The following is a 13,758-nucleotide window of genomic DNA, read 5'->3' on the forward strand; positions in this document are numbered from 1 at the left end:
CTGAATTTGAAGGTGAAGGTTGAGAGAGTGTGCATTTTAAAAAACGCACCTTTAGAAGGAAGATAAACTTCTCTCCTTTACTGGTCCCTCCACTCCACTATCTGCCCCCCACCCCCTAACTCCTTCCTTTGCCGCTTCCCTCCACCCGCGTTATTTGGGATTAAAGGCAGCATCGGCCCCTTACTCAAACGCAGCTGGTTCCGTTTGGTCGGCCTGAGCCCTGCTGTGAAACTACGACAGGAATTCCAGTAAGTTGGCAACACCGCAACACAAAGAAAACAACAATAGGGAAAGCCCTTCAGTGCAGAAAGGAATGTTTTGAGCACCGTTCTCCTACAGTGAAAGGAGACAGACATAGAGGCGAACGTGCGCTCACACCCACACGGACACGCACACACACACACACACACACACACACACACACACACACACATACACACTGAGGCTTGCGCTCGCTCGCTCACACATACACTGAAGAGGAGAGATTTGTAGGCAGCAGGTTTTTCTTTTTCCCTCCCCCTCCATCTCTCGGCAGCTCTGGATCTTGTGATGGAGAGATTCTTATCCCCTCTTTGTAATTCCGAGGTGCCTGGGAAGCTCATTGACTATTCTGATCTGCCCCAGTGTTTCTTGTGACTTGACCTCGGTGCTGTGTAGTACCACCATACTCCCCCCCCCCCCCCCCCGCGTAAATCACCGCCAGAGCCTTAAGCTCAAGCATCTCTCTCTCTCCTTTTTAAACTTCTACCCCTTCTCTCTCTCTCCTCTTTTCTTTCTCCTAGTCTTTCTATTCTCCAATTTAACAATTTCATCCACTCTTCTTTTCTATCCTGGATTTCACTCTATTTGCGCAACAACTCTGAACTCTTTGCAAAAGATAAAGATAATAGAGAACCGGCTGATTTTAACTTATTAGTTTTGTTGAAACGAGTGTGTGTGTGTGTGTGTGTGTGTGTGTGTGTGTGTGTGTGAGTGCGCGCGCGTGTGATAAATCAAACCACTAAGAGTCTCCAGGACATTTCCATACTAAACTGTTACCCTACTGGAATCAAAACAATAAAGAACAAACTAACAAACAAACTACTGACAATCAAAACGTTTTAGCCCAGACTGCTAAGGGTCAGCAAAAAACACCAGACGTTAGATGCAATTCAATAGGCACCAGCAAGAAAAAGAGAGTGTAGAATTCCTGTGGGGAAAGTGAGCCTTGGCTGGAAACTGCTTTTCGACAAACTTTAAGGTCAGATTCTCATCTACCGGGATAGGAGATATTCCAGAATTCTGCCTAGGCTGCCGAGCCACTTCAGTCACTATGCCAAATTGGCCTTTAAAAATGTAATTAAGTTTGCTTTTCTGAAGACACAAATTTCCTGACCTTTCTCTCAGGGGCTGTTCTTTCCTGTACTTGATATAGAAGTTGAGTGAACTATAAACTTTCTCCTTATATTATCAAGGACGCGCCAGAATTACATTGGTAAGGGAAATCGCAATTTTGCAGAGAAACTAAGGTGATTGCAGTCGTAGGTGCCACTTTAATCTTGAAAATCAGGATTGTATTTATTTACCCCACTCTTCTCTTTCTCCACTTCGAAACTCCTTTCAGTCATCTTTCTTCACCATGTGGTTAGACCAAGAGAAAATGCTTTGTTTTTATTTTTTAAATGCATTTTTTGAGGAAAAGGTGTTTACAGTGTTTATAGAAAACCTACTTGTATTGGTGGGTGGGTTAGGGGGAGAACTTTTCCACTAGGGTTTTCCATTTTTTTAAACCGATAATACTTAAAATTATTGGCAAAGTCGCTTGTAAAGTTCTCAGTGAGGTTCTTTGAGCATTTAGTTTTTCTCTTTGAGAAATAGAGAAGCAGGAGACAGAAAATTAGTAAATTCTTTTAAACAGCAAAACGAAAAAGAAGTTATATGCAAGAAAGGTTTTTTAACAGGAGTGAGCTGGCCTAAGTGCAAGATGAATTACTTAAAAGAAATGAGACAATGAGCTTTCAAAAATGGTCCTCTCTCTAAATTCAGGGGCCCCTTCTTTAATGGAATCCCAGCAGCAAGGGCCCTATTGGTGGCAATGCTCTCGTGAAGCTGGGAGATTTCAGATAAGAGAATGAAGCATATCTCTCCGGTAGGACTTTTTCTTTGCATTTTCTTTCTTTTCCAAGACAATTTGTAGATTGCAAATCACCTCAGGTCAGATCAACAGCTTAGAGTGCTAATTCGCTTCTAAGGAAGTGGAGTGTGTGTGTGTGTGTGTGTGTGTGTGTGTGTGTGTGTGTGTGTGAGAGAGAGAGAGAGAGAGAGAGAGAGAGAGAGAGAGAGAGAGAGAGAGAGAGAGAGANAGAGAGAGAGAGAGAGAGAGAGAGAGAGAGAGAGAGAGAGAGAGAGAATGAGCATCCCCGCTATTTTCAAAGCTGAAAAGTACAGAGGGAGGGGCGGGAGGCAGGGGGCCTGTCCCATTGGATTCCCTCATGCTAGTTCCGGGGTGGCTGGCTATAAAGGGCTTTATGCAATGTCTGGAGGGTGGAGAGTTGATTAGGAAACACTATGTCTCCACTGCAGAACGCGCTTTTCTTCCACAAGTAGGGGAATAAGGTGCAAAAGCTGAAGGAGCAAGAAAAGAGAAAAAAGCCACGTGGCTTTAGGCTCTTGCTGTTGGAGCCCCGCCTGGGCTCCTCAGCCCTCGGAGCTGCGACTCTAGCATCCTAAGGCACCAATGGAACTTCGCTGCCATCGCTTCAGGATGGACCTTGGGACAGCCGCTACCTGTACACTACTGATACTCTTTATTGCCTGCACAGCGCAGGTCAACTGCCAGGGTGAGTTACAGCAGATCGGGTGCCCAGCGTCCCAGGGCTCCTTTGGATTCCTGTCCCAAGGGCGGGATAGGAGGCTCCCTGACCCCGGGGAGCGAGCAGGCTTTCAAGTTCTCTCGCTGTCCCTGGGGCTGTTCAGGTTGCGGACCATTAGGGAGTAGGTTGGAAGCTCTCCTTTCCAGGCCTGTTCCCTAAGGGAGGAGAGCACCCGGATTTACGCTTGAAAGAAGCCCTGCAGGTTTCATTGACAGTTTACCTCACTTTGACTCCGGGCTTTGTCCTCCTGGGATTCCATCTCCCGTCCGCGCCCTTGCCCCCCAGTCCCTTTCTTCCTCACTTGAAAATACAGTCTTCCTCAACCAATTCAGCCTCTGCAAGGGCTAGATTATAGGAGGAATTGCAAGGACGGAGAAAGTAGTTCTGAAACGAGATTTATTTCCCAGCTCACTTTTTTGACTTGCTATTGACTTTATCAGAGGCTATTCATTCATTTTAAAATCCTCTGACTTTTTTCTCCCACTGGTACTTCCTTGAAAAGAGAGCCCCCTCCAAAAGTCCAAAGGGGTGCATGTTCCCTGCTCTCTTCCATATTCTCTAAGAAGCACCTGCAAAACTTTCCCCCTCGTGACTCAAAGAAACAGAATCACGTAATGCCCATATCATCTGGGGACCAATCCTAGGCAGAGGAGAAGTGTAGGAACGGACTAGTGCTTGAAGCATGACTTTTCTTTCTCTCATTAAAATGTGACTTATAGGGCTTCTGTTGCGTGTACGCCAGTGTGCGTGTCCGCTCATCATTCTGAATGATTTCATTCACACAGACGTAATTGTTTGGTCTGAGACTCTTTAAACTTCTTTCAAGCGGGTTCAGATCCAAGAATTTGGAGCAAAGGGGAAAGGATTTAAGGGATGAAGGATTGAATGGAAGAGAAGAAAGAACGGACAATTGAGAGATAGAAAGAACAAGAAAGAAAAGGAACGAAAAGGAAAGTTAAGGAAGGAGGCAAGAGACACACAAGAATGAGGGATGAAAAGAAGAAAGAAGGAAAAGGTGAAAACGTGGGACCAAGGGAAAATATAGAGGAGGAGAGAAAGAAAGAGAAAGAAGAAGAAGATGAGAGAGGGAGAGAAGACACAGAAAGAGAGAGACAGAGACGGGGGAGGGGCAGGGTGAGAAAGAGAGAGAGACATAGAGGTAAGAGAGACACAGACACACAGAGGGAGCTAGAGACCTAGAGAGAGGAGAGTCAGAGAGAGAGAGAGAGACAGACAGACAGACGGAGAGGAGAGAGAGACAGACAGAGACGGGTTTAGGGGAGAGACAGAAAGAGAAAGAGAGAGAGAAGGAGAGAGTGACAGAGAGAGACAGAGAAGAGTGAGAGAGACAGAGGGAGAGGAGAAAGAGACCGTCTACAAGAAAGTAAAAGAAGGAAAGAGCTGGAGAATGGGAGAACTTTTTCCTTTGGGCTTTGTTGTTGCTAGGTAGCGGCTGAGAGCAGCATGTGACCAACAGACCCGAGCTCGGCTCGGTGTAGGCTGCTGCAGCCTCTGGTACTAATCTGGCTGTGAGGATGGAAGAGTCTCTTTTCTTACCTCCCTCTCTTTCCTCCTTTTTGGACAACTTAATTGCCCTACAATGAAAACGAAACCTTTATTGTTGAAGGATTAACAGAAGTAATATATTGATTTCCCTGAGCTGCATCTTGGGGTTGAGGGGAGGTGATTCTGGTAGGCCCCCATTGATGGGAAAAAGGAGGTAGTGGGTAAACTGGGGGGGACATATTCAAATGGTTAATCTGCTTTCTTTGCTCAACTCTTAGTGTAAGCTCCTTAGAGGGAATCAAATAAGTATTTATACAGCAACTCCTGCTAACAGAACCCATTTCAGACTTGGGAAGAAATCTGGAGACAGTTGACAAACTTTACTAGTTGGGGAAAACATGTGGAGCGAGTGAGATAGGAAAGATAGATAATAATTCCTTTGTGTTTCTTCCTCAATCTTGCATAAAACTGCTTTTTTTCTGCAAGATCTCAAGGGTCTCAAGGTTGTATCTCATTTTGTAAGAAGGGCCATAGGATTCACTGTAAAAGTCTGGTGAGGGGAAGCCTTCATAGTATTCATTTGGGAGTAGAATTGTTAGGTAGTTATAAATGAAATTTCTTTTTATGTAGTCACTGAATCCTGAATGATTACAGGTTTTAATATTTTACTAACTACACTATGCCAGTCTGTTTGTCTATCTAGCAGTTTTCTTTGCTATTCTATTCTATTTTGAAATAGAGAATGCAGCTTAAGGTTATAGTTTTCTATGTACCACTTTCTACAGGAAGTCTCTCTTGGTCCCTTCAGTTGCTAGTAGTAGTTAGGTGGCATGGCAGTTAGCATGATGGGCCCAAAGGAAGGAGACCCTAAAAGTTTAAATTTAGCTTCAGTCATGCAACTAGCTGTGTAACTTAATATTTACTTAATGTTTATTTGTCTTAACTCTCTCATCTGTAAGACAGGAATAATAATAGCTTCTTCCCATGGTGGTTGTAAAAATAAAATGAACTAATATTTGTAATGTGCTCTGTGAACCTATAATCCCTATATAAATACTAGTTATTATTAGTAACCTCTTTTAAACTCTTTTGTATTTTACTACTTTGCATTTGGTTTTTTTTTTTTGTTTGTTTGTTTGTTTTTAAACCCTTACCTTCTGTCTTGAAATCAATACTATGTATTGATTTCAAGGCAGAAGAGCAGTAAGGGCTAGGCAATGGGGGTCAAGTGACTTGCCCAGGGTAACACAGCTGGGAAGTGTCTGAAGTCAATTTTGAACCCAGCACCTCCCATCTCTAGGCCTGGCTCTCAATCCACTGAGCCATCCAGTTGCCTCCACTGTTTTGTTGTATTTGCGATTATTCTGTAGATGCGCATGTATATATACTTTTTGTCTCCCCTGTTAGAATGTAAGCTCCTTGGGAATAGTGATTGTTTAATTCATTGTATTTGTGCTCCTACCTAGGGGCTTAATAAATATTTGTTGATTGACTTGTCTGTTGATATAAGTAGGACTGAGAAGCCTGAGTTATGTTAACTATTCTCTCCATACAAGGTAAAATCCACTTTCCTTTGGCTTACCACTTCCCTCCTCCCTGAATATGTTTCCATTTGTAGACTCTGCCTCTTTCTGTGTGAAGTTTTTTTGCTCATTGAACTTGCTTATAATGAGGTCCTCTTTTCCATTGGTCTTCTCTTGCTTCTTTTCCGTAGAAGCTGCTGTCTGCTTTACTACTTAAAATTCTATAGGTCATTCCTGTAGTGCTTCTTTGTTTTTTTCCCCCTTTCATTTATATACATATTACAGCTGTTATCACAGAGTCATAGAATTCGGGGGCTAAAGGGGGCCTTATAGGAATCCAGTGCAACCTCTTCATTCTGAAGATAAGGAAACTGAAACTCAGAGAATATAAATAACTGACCCAATGTCATTCAGCTGGTTAGTGTCAAAACCAGGACTTGGTCTTTCCATTGCAACATAAACATATCTATGGCTGGCCCAATGGATCTGGCAGAGTTCTAGGAATCAGTTATTCTTAACTCTGTTTTACATCCTGAGGCTAAATTTTATGTAAATGACCAAGGTGAACCAACTAAAGATATTGGATGTGTTTTATGTAGTAAGTCTAATCTTGTCATATAATGAATTAGACATGATCAACACCTTGAAGATCTTTAGTTTGGTTTAAGATTTAACACCATTTCAATACCTCACCTTGTGGTATCAATTTAGTCTCCCAAGGCTATGTTGGCCTTGTGTAATCCATTTTTCTAATTCTTGGGCTATCAGAGCACATTCCTGAAGATCTTTGGCTATGAGTAGAGTTTCTAGTACAAGCAGCTACCTAACTAAAATTTCAAGCCCTCAAATGAATGGTTAGGTCATAGTTTTTCAATACCTAGCCCTACTAGGGGGCCACTATGTCTTGCATACATTGAATCACTTTTAAAGCATTTTGAAAGTATTGTCATTAACAGTGAAGAACAGTTGCTGAAATAACTAATTTTCCTAGTGACTTTTGCAAGCTATTGAACTACAAGAGATTACCAGGGAAATAATAACAGCTAACATTTATATAGCACCTGGAATATGCCAGACACTGTGCTAAGCACTTGATAACGATTATCTCATTTGATCTTCACTACAACTTTGAGAGGTGGATGCTTTTATTATCCCCATTTTGAGACACAAGTTGAATGACTTGCTCAGATCTTCTAGACTCCAGGACCAGCACTAGGAATAGAAACAGATTCTAATGTTTTCATTGGGACTTATTAAGTGTTTTTAAGAGAACAAACCAGATTGATTCAAAGTGGACTTATTATAAGTAGTATAATACCAGGAGCCTTGTGTCATTTTTTATGAGATAGCTCTGATTTGGTGCCCATGGGTGGCCAGTAACTACCGTACATTCAGTATAATTGCCTGGGATCTTGAGAAAAAATTTTAACCATTTATACTGAGAGCTTGCAAAGTCCAAGGCTATTGCTGATACTTGTAAGAGTTCTTTCTTGAAATCAGGGTTCAGAGTTTATTATAAAGGGAAAGACTTAGCACAATGTTAAGTTTTTATAACTCCACAATATCTAACACAGTGCTGGCCATACTTGCTAGGCATTGGAATTTATTGATGACTACCAAAATGGAGGTTTTGGAAGTTGCTGAGCTTCTCCAGTGAGTCAGGTTGCAAAGTATATCTTTTCTGCCTGTCTTAAGTTCTACTTTAGCCAGTATTTAGCAACTGAGTTTTGTAGACTCCTGTGCAGTAGCTGATCTCAAGAACTTGGGACAAGATCTGACCCACAGTGGAGTCACCCAGATGGTATCTGGAATTATTAGTGGTTAGGCTTTGAACATGCTGATTTTGGTCACAGTTTCAAAATCTTAGGTAGAGGGTTTAGTTTTCGTCCTGGCCCTTGAAAATAAATGCCATCTCAAGATGACTTAGTGATGGGGCAGCTAGGTGGCACAGTGGATAGAGTACCAGGAATGCAGTGGGAAGGACCTGGGTTCACATCTGGCCTCAAGACACTTCCTTAGCTGTGTGACCTTAGGCAAGACTTAACTCTGTTTGCTTAGTCCTTGCCTTTCTGTCTTAAAGTTGCTACTAAAAAATAAAATAAGGGCTAAAAAAAAAAGAAAGAAAATTGTAAGTGGAATGTGACTGTCAGTACAGTATTATGGAGAGAACCCAGGATGAATGTCAGAAAACTAGAAAGTCCTCGATTTTACCATTAGCTAGGCATATGACATAGTCATAAGGTCAGTTTCCCTTTTTGTGAGTTTATTTTCTCTCTTGTAAAATGAACAGTTTGGACTAGATTATCTTGTAGGTTCCTTGTAGCTTCAACCTAATACATCAAATTCAGAAACTCTTTATTCTTCCTGTCCCTGTTTTTTCCATCCCCCTCCAACTTAGGAGCATGTGCATATTGTAGCATCTTGGCAGGTTCTCTAAATTCAAAATACCCTTGAGATGGCCTTGTCTATGAATGACACACCTGCCAGTTATTCCTCTGCATAAGGAGTGCCATTCATTCCTTCAATTTCCATTCTCATTACTTTCTGGTACCATGCCATACACCCTATGTAGATTGATGACTGTTGAGCATATCCATTTAACTTTTAACATTTAGAAGTACTTGACAATAGTTTTTAAATTAATTATTGGCTCTAATAATTTAGCTCTAACAACTTATGGGAGAAGTTTGCATTGTACTTTTCATTTTTATGTAAAGAAATATAGGTGGAAAAGTTAAGAGATTGGGCCAATATTACTGAGAAAGTACAAATCACCCAATAGGAACAGAAGAAAAAATATTGAAAAATGTGCTAAAAGTTTTACATTTCTATTCCACTGCTTGGGGGTATGTTTTTCAGCTCAGTGGGAAATGGGAAGAAAGGGGGAGAAAAGAATTTTGGAGGATTCTCTCTGTTTCCTTGACATTCCCCCCTCCCCCTTACTATTTAGTTCAAGCCAACAGTTTTCACTGGGTTTATGTTCACTTGACTCCCAAAGGAGTTGGTCCCTCTTAGGGAACCTCAACATGAGCATTGTAGTAGTGAGCAGTCCCTGGAGGAGGCAGTGAGAAAGTAGGATCCAGGGAAGTTTCAAATTCTCAGGACTTGTGCCACTCCCACTCACTCTAGTCTTTTACTGGCATTCCCAATATATACTTCCTATTCCAGGCACCAAGTCCTTGCCTCTGAGGCTGTATATGGAGCAAGAATGAAGAAGAGGGGCTTAGAGAGGTATTAGAATGCCTTCTATTGGGCAAAATATGATAAATCAGAAACCTTGCCTACATGAATTTCAGCAGTCTCTAAATTTTTACTTAGAGCTATAACCAAAATGGCATACCTTTGGCATTGTGAGGGACTTCATGTTCAGTGGGGAGAGAGCAGGGACCTAACATGAGACATTTGCCTCTGAGACTAAGATCAATTGCTAATCTCAGATCTCTGTGTGTTACATTATGATCTTGTCCTGCGGCTAATAAACTGGGACTTGTTTTTGGTTTATGTCTCATGGTGGGGACTAGGAAGATTAAAAAGTTGGCACACTTATCTCAGAAGCAAGATGATCAGATTTTAGCTTGGGGAAGTTCCTCCTTCCCTTCCTTGTTATTGATAAAAACAATACAACAAAACCATATTTCTTCAAAGAGAATTACAGATGAGAAAATTTGAAGGTTTACATTAAAGGCCCCAATGCCTTTGGCCATTAACCATCAAAATACCCCTGACTTCAAAGCAATTATTTCTGTTTTTTAAAACCCTTACCTTCAGTCTTATAATCAGTACTATATATTGGTTCCAAGGCAGAAGAGTGGTAAGGGCAACAGGAGTTAAGTGACTTGCCCAGGGTCACACAGCTAGGCAGTGTCTGAGGTCATATTTGAACCCAGGACCTCCTGAGTTATTGCTGTTTTAAAAAGGTAAATAAGAATAAAAATCATTGAGTCACTTTCTACCTTGAATACAATGTCTTGTTTATTGCCTAGTGCTTGCCCAGAAATTGCAGACTGAAATTGTATTCATCACTGGAAGGAACTCCATTAACAGTGCATACTACTCAATAGTTTGTGAATCAGTCAATGACATTTATTAAGCACCTACTATGTACCTAGCGTTGTGTTAAGCATTGGAGATTCAAAGAAAAGCACAAGGCAGTCTCTGGTTTTAGGGTGCTCATAGTCTAATGGTCTAGATAAACAAACCATGGAAATCATCAGTAGAGGGAAAGCATTAGAATGTAAGCAGATTGGGAAAGACTCATTATAGAAGATAGGATTTTAGTTGGGACTTGAAGAAAGCCGAGGAAACCAGGAGGTAGAGATGAGGAAGGAGAGCTTTTCAAGCCTGAGGAACAGTCAATGAAACCGTCCAGAGTCTAGAGAGTATTTTGTGTGAGAAACAGCAAGGAAGCCTGTATCTCTGAACCAAAGAGTGTGCTTGTGTGCGGGCTGTAGGATGCTCATCCTTCATTTCAAAGAGGACCAGTGACATCATGGGATGAGATGTAAGACTGCCAAGGTGTGTGCGTGCGTGCATGCGTGCGTGCGTGCTTGTGTGTGTGTGTGTGTGTGTCTATGTGTGTGTGTGTGTGTGCATGTGTGTGGACATAGGTTCTGAAGGGCTTTGGTGGTCAAACTGAAGAGTTTATATTTAGTCCTGGAGATGATAAGGAGCCTCTGGAGTTTGCTGATGAGCAGAGCCAGATGGTCTGTCCTGCCCTGAAGAATGATCACTTTGACAACTGTATAGAAGATGAATGGGAGTGGGAGAGATTTGTGGCAGAAAGACCAGCCAGCAGAGTATTCCAATAGTCTAGACTTGAAGGAATGAGGGCCAAATGAAGAGTGGTGACCACTGAGGTGAGTGGGACAATGAATTAGTTGTGGAGGTTAAAAAAGCATTGCCTTGTACAGTGAGGATCTCGCTGAGTCACGTGGTATAAATTGGTGTAGACTTAAGAGATTCTCTGAAAATAAGCACCTATTCATTGGTTCACAGCAAATAATAGTTTCTTTTGGATTATAGATATAATATATAATATAGATAAAATAATATATAAAATAAATATTGATTCATCAAATTAGATACATTTTATTAAGTGCTTCCTATTTGCAAGGTTTGCAGAGCACTTTATATGTGTTATCTCATTTGATTCTTATAATATCTCTGGGAATTAGTTGCTGTTATTATCTCCATCTTATAGATGAGGAAACTGAGGAAGACAGATTAAGCTACTTGCCCTGGATTACCCAGCTAGTAAGGATCTACTTCAGGATTCAAACTCAGGTCTTCCTGACTCTAGATCTAGCACTCTCTACACTTCATCACCCAATTCTCTGTGCTATACACGCTCCTATGTGGCTTATGAATGCTGATTGTATTCATTTTATCACTGGTATGCTTTCTGGAAAGGGGTGGCAGGGAAATTCTTGGACAATCTAAGTTATTAAATTTATAAGTATTAAACAGTACCTTTATCCGACATTCTTAGAAAAATGAAGTGTTCTACACAAAGTAATTTTCTACGTAGTGAAAAAAAACCCTGAAATACCAAGAGAGACAATAAGGTATGCAGATTATTATTATTATGCTAGATTTGGGGCCATAAAGATTCAAGTTCAAATTCCAACTCTGAAACTAAATGTGGATCCAAGTGTAAATCTCTTACTCTCTCTAAGCCTCGTTTTCCTCATGTGTAAAATGGGGACAATAATACTCACATTTATTACCTACTTCACAATATTTGTGAGGAAATTATTTATAAATCGTAATGTGTTCTATGAGTGATTTGGTATTAACAAAACTCTTTAACCCCTTTAAAAAATCCGAGATCTAAGATGCATTACACATTTTTCAGCCTTCCTTTTCAGGACATAATTTATTCTTATGACTCAGGTTCATCATTATAAACATCAGTTGTTCTTACTGAGCTGTAATACAGTGCTATTCTTAGTTGAATAGTTGAACTTAGTTGAAGTGCACAGGACATCTTGTCCCCAAATGACCACAGATGAATGTGCTTTTTGAATTCTTTGTTCTTGCTTTTTAGCATTTCTGGCTTTTTTCCTGTTAGACTGTCAACTGTCATCTCTTGCTTTCATCACTGTTCCTATCTGAAATCTGTCTATCCTTATAATTTGATTTTTCTTGTATACACTGGATTAGGAAATAAAGAAAACAAGATAGTTACAATTGTGTTTAAAGGAAGAGTTAGTAGGTTCTGAGTGAGAGTCAGATGCATTCTAAATATATTGAAGGAATAAAAGTGGACTTTGTGTCATATAGTTTGATTATTCAGTGGCCTTTCTTTGGCTTTCCCTCTGGGTTCTTAGTTGTGTTCTGCATGGTTGAGGCTGTGAGATAGGTAAAACATTACCTAGGTAAGACATGGTCAAAGCCATAAGTAGGGTAGAGTGACCAAGTAGGGCAGTGTTTGGGACTTATTCCCAAGGGCATCATCATGGAGGGGCAGTCTTCTTCCCCTTGGCCTCCCTTTGGCCTGCCTCTCCTGGGTCTTAAGGTATGTTGTCAGCCCTGTGGCCTGCTCCTTTTCTAGGGCTTGCCTCATGCCATAAGGTTTCTCCCTCCCCTACTGAGCCCTCTGCCTGTTCTTGACTTTGATACTCCTGAAAATATTGCCAAAGTCTGTGACGATGATATGTCTAAATTCTGGGTCCTCCAGAAAGACTAGGGCAAAGGGACCTCCTTTCCATCTTTTTGCCTTCAATGTCTGCTTTCCTTGGGCATTAATTCTCTGCCACTGGTTCCATAAGCACATAGGTCTTCTCAGATGAAGTCACTCTCAGCTATCCCTTCCTTTGACCAGACCTGGCCTCTTGGCCAACTGATCTGGAAGCTCTCCTTCACTGGCAGGTTTTCTTCCTTTCTTCTTAGGTGGGTTTTATTCCTCTGTTCTTTCTTTTGTGACACTTAGATTATAATGAGGGAAAAAACTAAGATAAACAGTGGCTAAGTCTCTGTTAAAGCGGAGTTACAATCAATAGCCCCCGTTTTCCCTAAAAAAATGCCTTGAGGTCTAATGGAGAGAAGATGCGGGAGAGAGATGACTTCAGCATCCCGGGCCCTGTTCTTTTGTCTGGAGTGATAAAATCCTATTGAAGATAAGAAGATATTCCGGGGTGAGAGGTGGAAAATCAGGCCCATTATGAAGTTCAGAATAAATTCTCAAGGGTAGCTAGATGGCTCAGTGGATAGATAGCTGGGTTTGGAGATAGGTGGTCCTAAGTTCAAATCAGACCTCAGACACTTCCTAGCTGTGTAACCCTGTGCAAGTCACTTATCCTCAATTGCCTAGCCTTTGTTTATTACTCTTCTGCCTTAAAACAGATATCTATTCTACGACAAGTTAAGGGTTTAAAAAGAAATCCCCCAAATGAGGCTGAATTCTGGAATGCAAATCAAATCTTTCATTTTAATATAGCCACTTTTGATCCAAATTGCAATCTGCAGAGGAGGAGGAAGAAGAGGCAAGAATCAAAGGACTTCTTCCTCTCTTTTTTACTTATTGAGGTTAACTCTTCATTCAAAATAGATTTTCCACTTTGATAAACTTAAGGTACCATGCTTAAAAGAACAAATTCTGACTACAAACCATGTTCCTTCATCTTAAGAACTCTGGCTTGAACTATTTAAAGAATACTTATGATTGGGATCTTTTTTTTTTTTTTTTTTGTATTGAAGCTGAGCTTTTTTTTTATTGTTCCATTCCTTCCTTCCTTCCTTCCTTCCTTCCTTCCTTCCTTCCTTCCTTCCTTCCTTCCTTCCTTCCTTCCTTCTTCCCTCTCTCCATCCCTCCCTCTCTCCATCCCTCCCCCTCTCTTTCTCTCCTTCTTTCTTCCTTCCTTCCTTCCTTCCTTTCT

General features: G+C 41.1%; 1 protein-coding gene across 1 annotated transcript in view; it reads left to right on the forward strand.

Moving 5' to 3' along the window:
- Positions 1 to 2,544: 2,544 nt before the first annotated feature.
- Positions 2,545 to 13,758, forward strand: part of LRP2 (LDL receptor related protein 2) — a 255,109-nt gene continuing 243,895 nt past the window's right edge. Inside the window, exon 1 of the mRNA XM_044669095.1 lies at positions 2,545 to 2,819. Within this exon, the coding sequence (XP_044525030.1) occupies positions 2,717 to 2,819 (103 nt within the window). The 5' untranslated portion in view covers positions 2,545 to 2,716. The remainder of the gene's footprint in view (positions 2,820 to 13,758) is intronic.

The sequence above is a fragment of the Gracilinanus agilis genome, chromosome 3 (genome assembly GCF_016433145.1).
Source record: "Gracilinanus agilis isolate LMUSP501 chromosome 3, AgileGrace, whole genome shotgun sequence".
NCBI lineage: Eukaryota > Metazoa > Chordata > Mammalia > Didelphimorphia > Didelphidae > Gracilinanus > Gracilinanus agilis.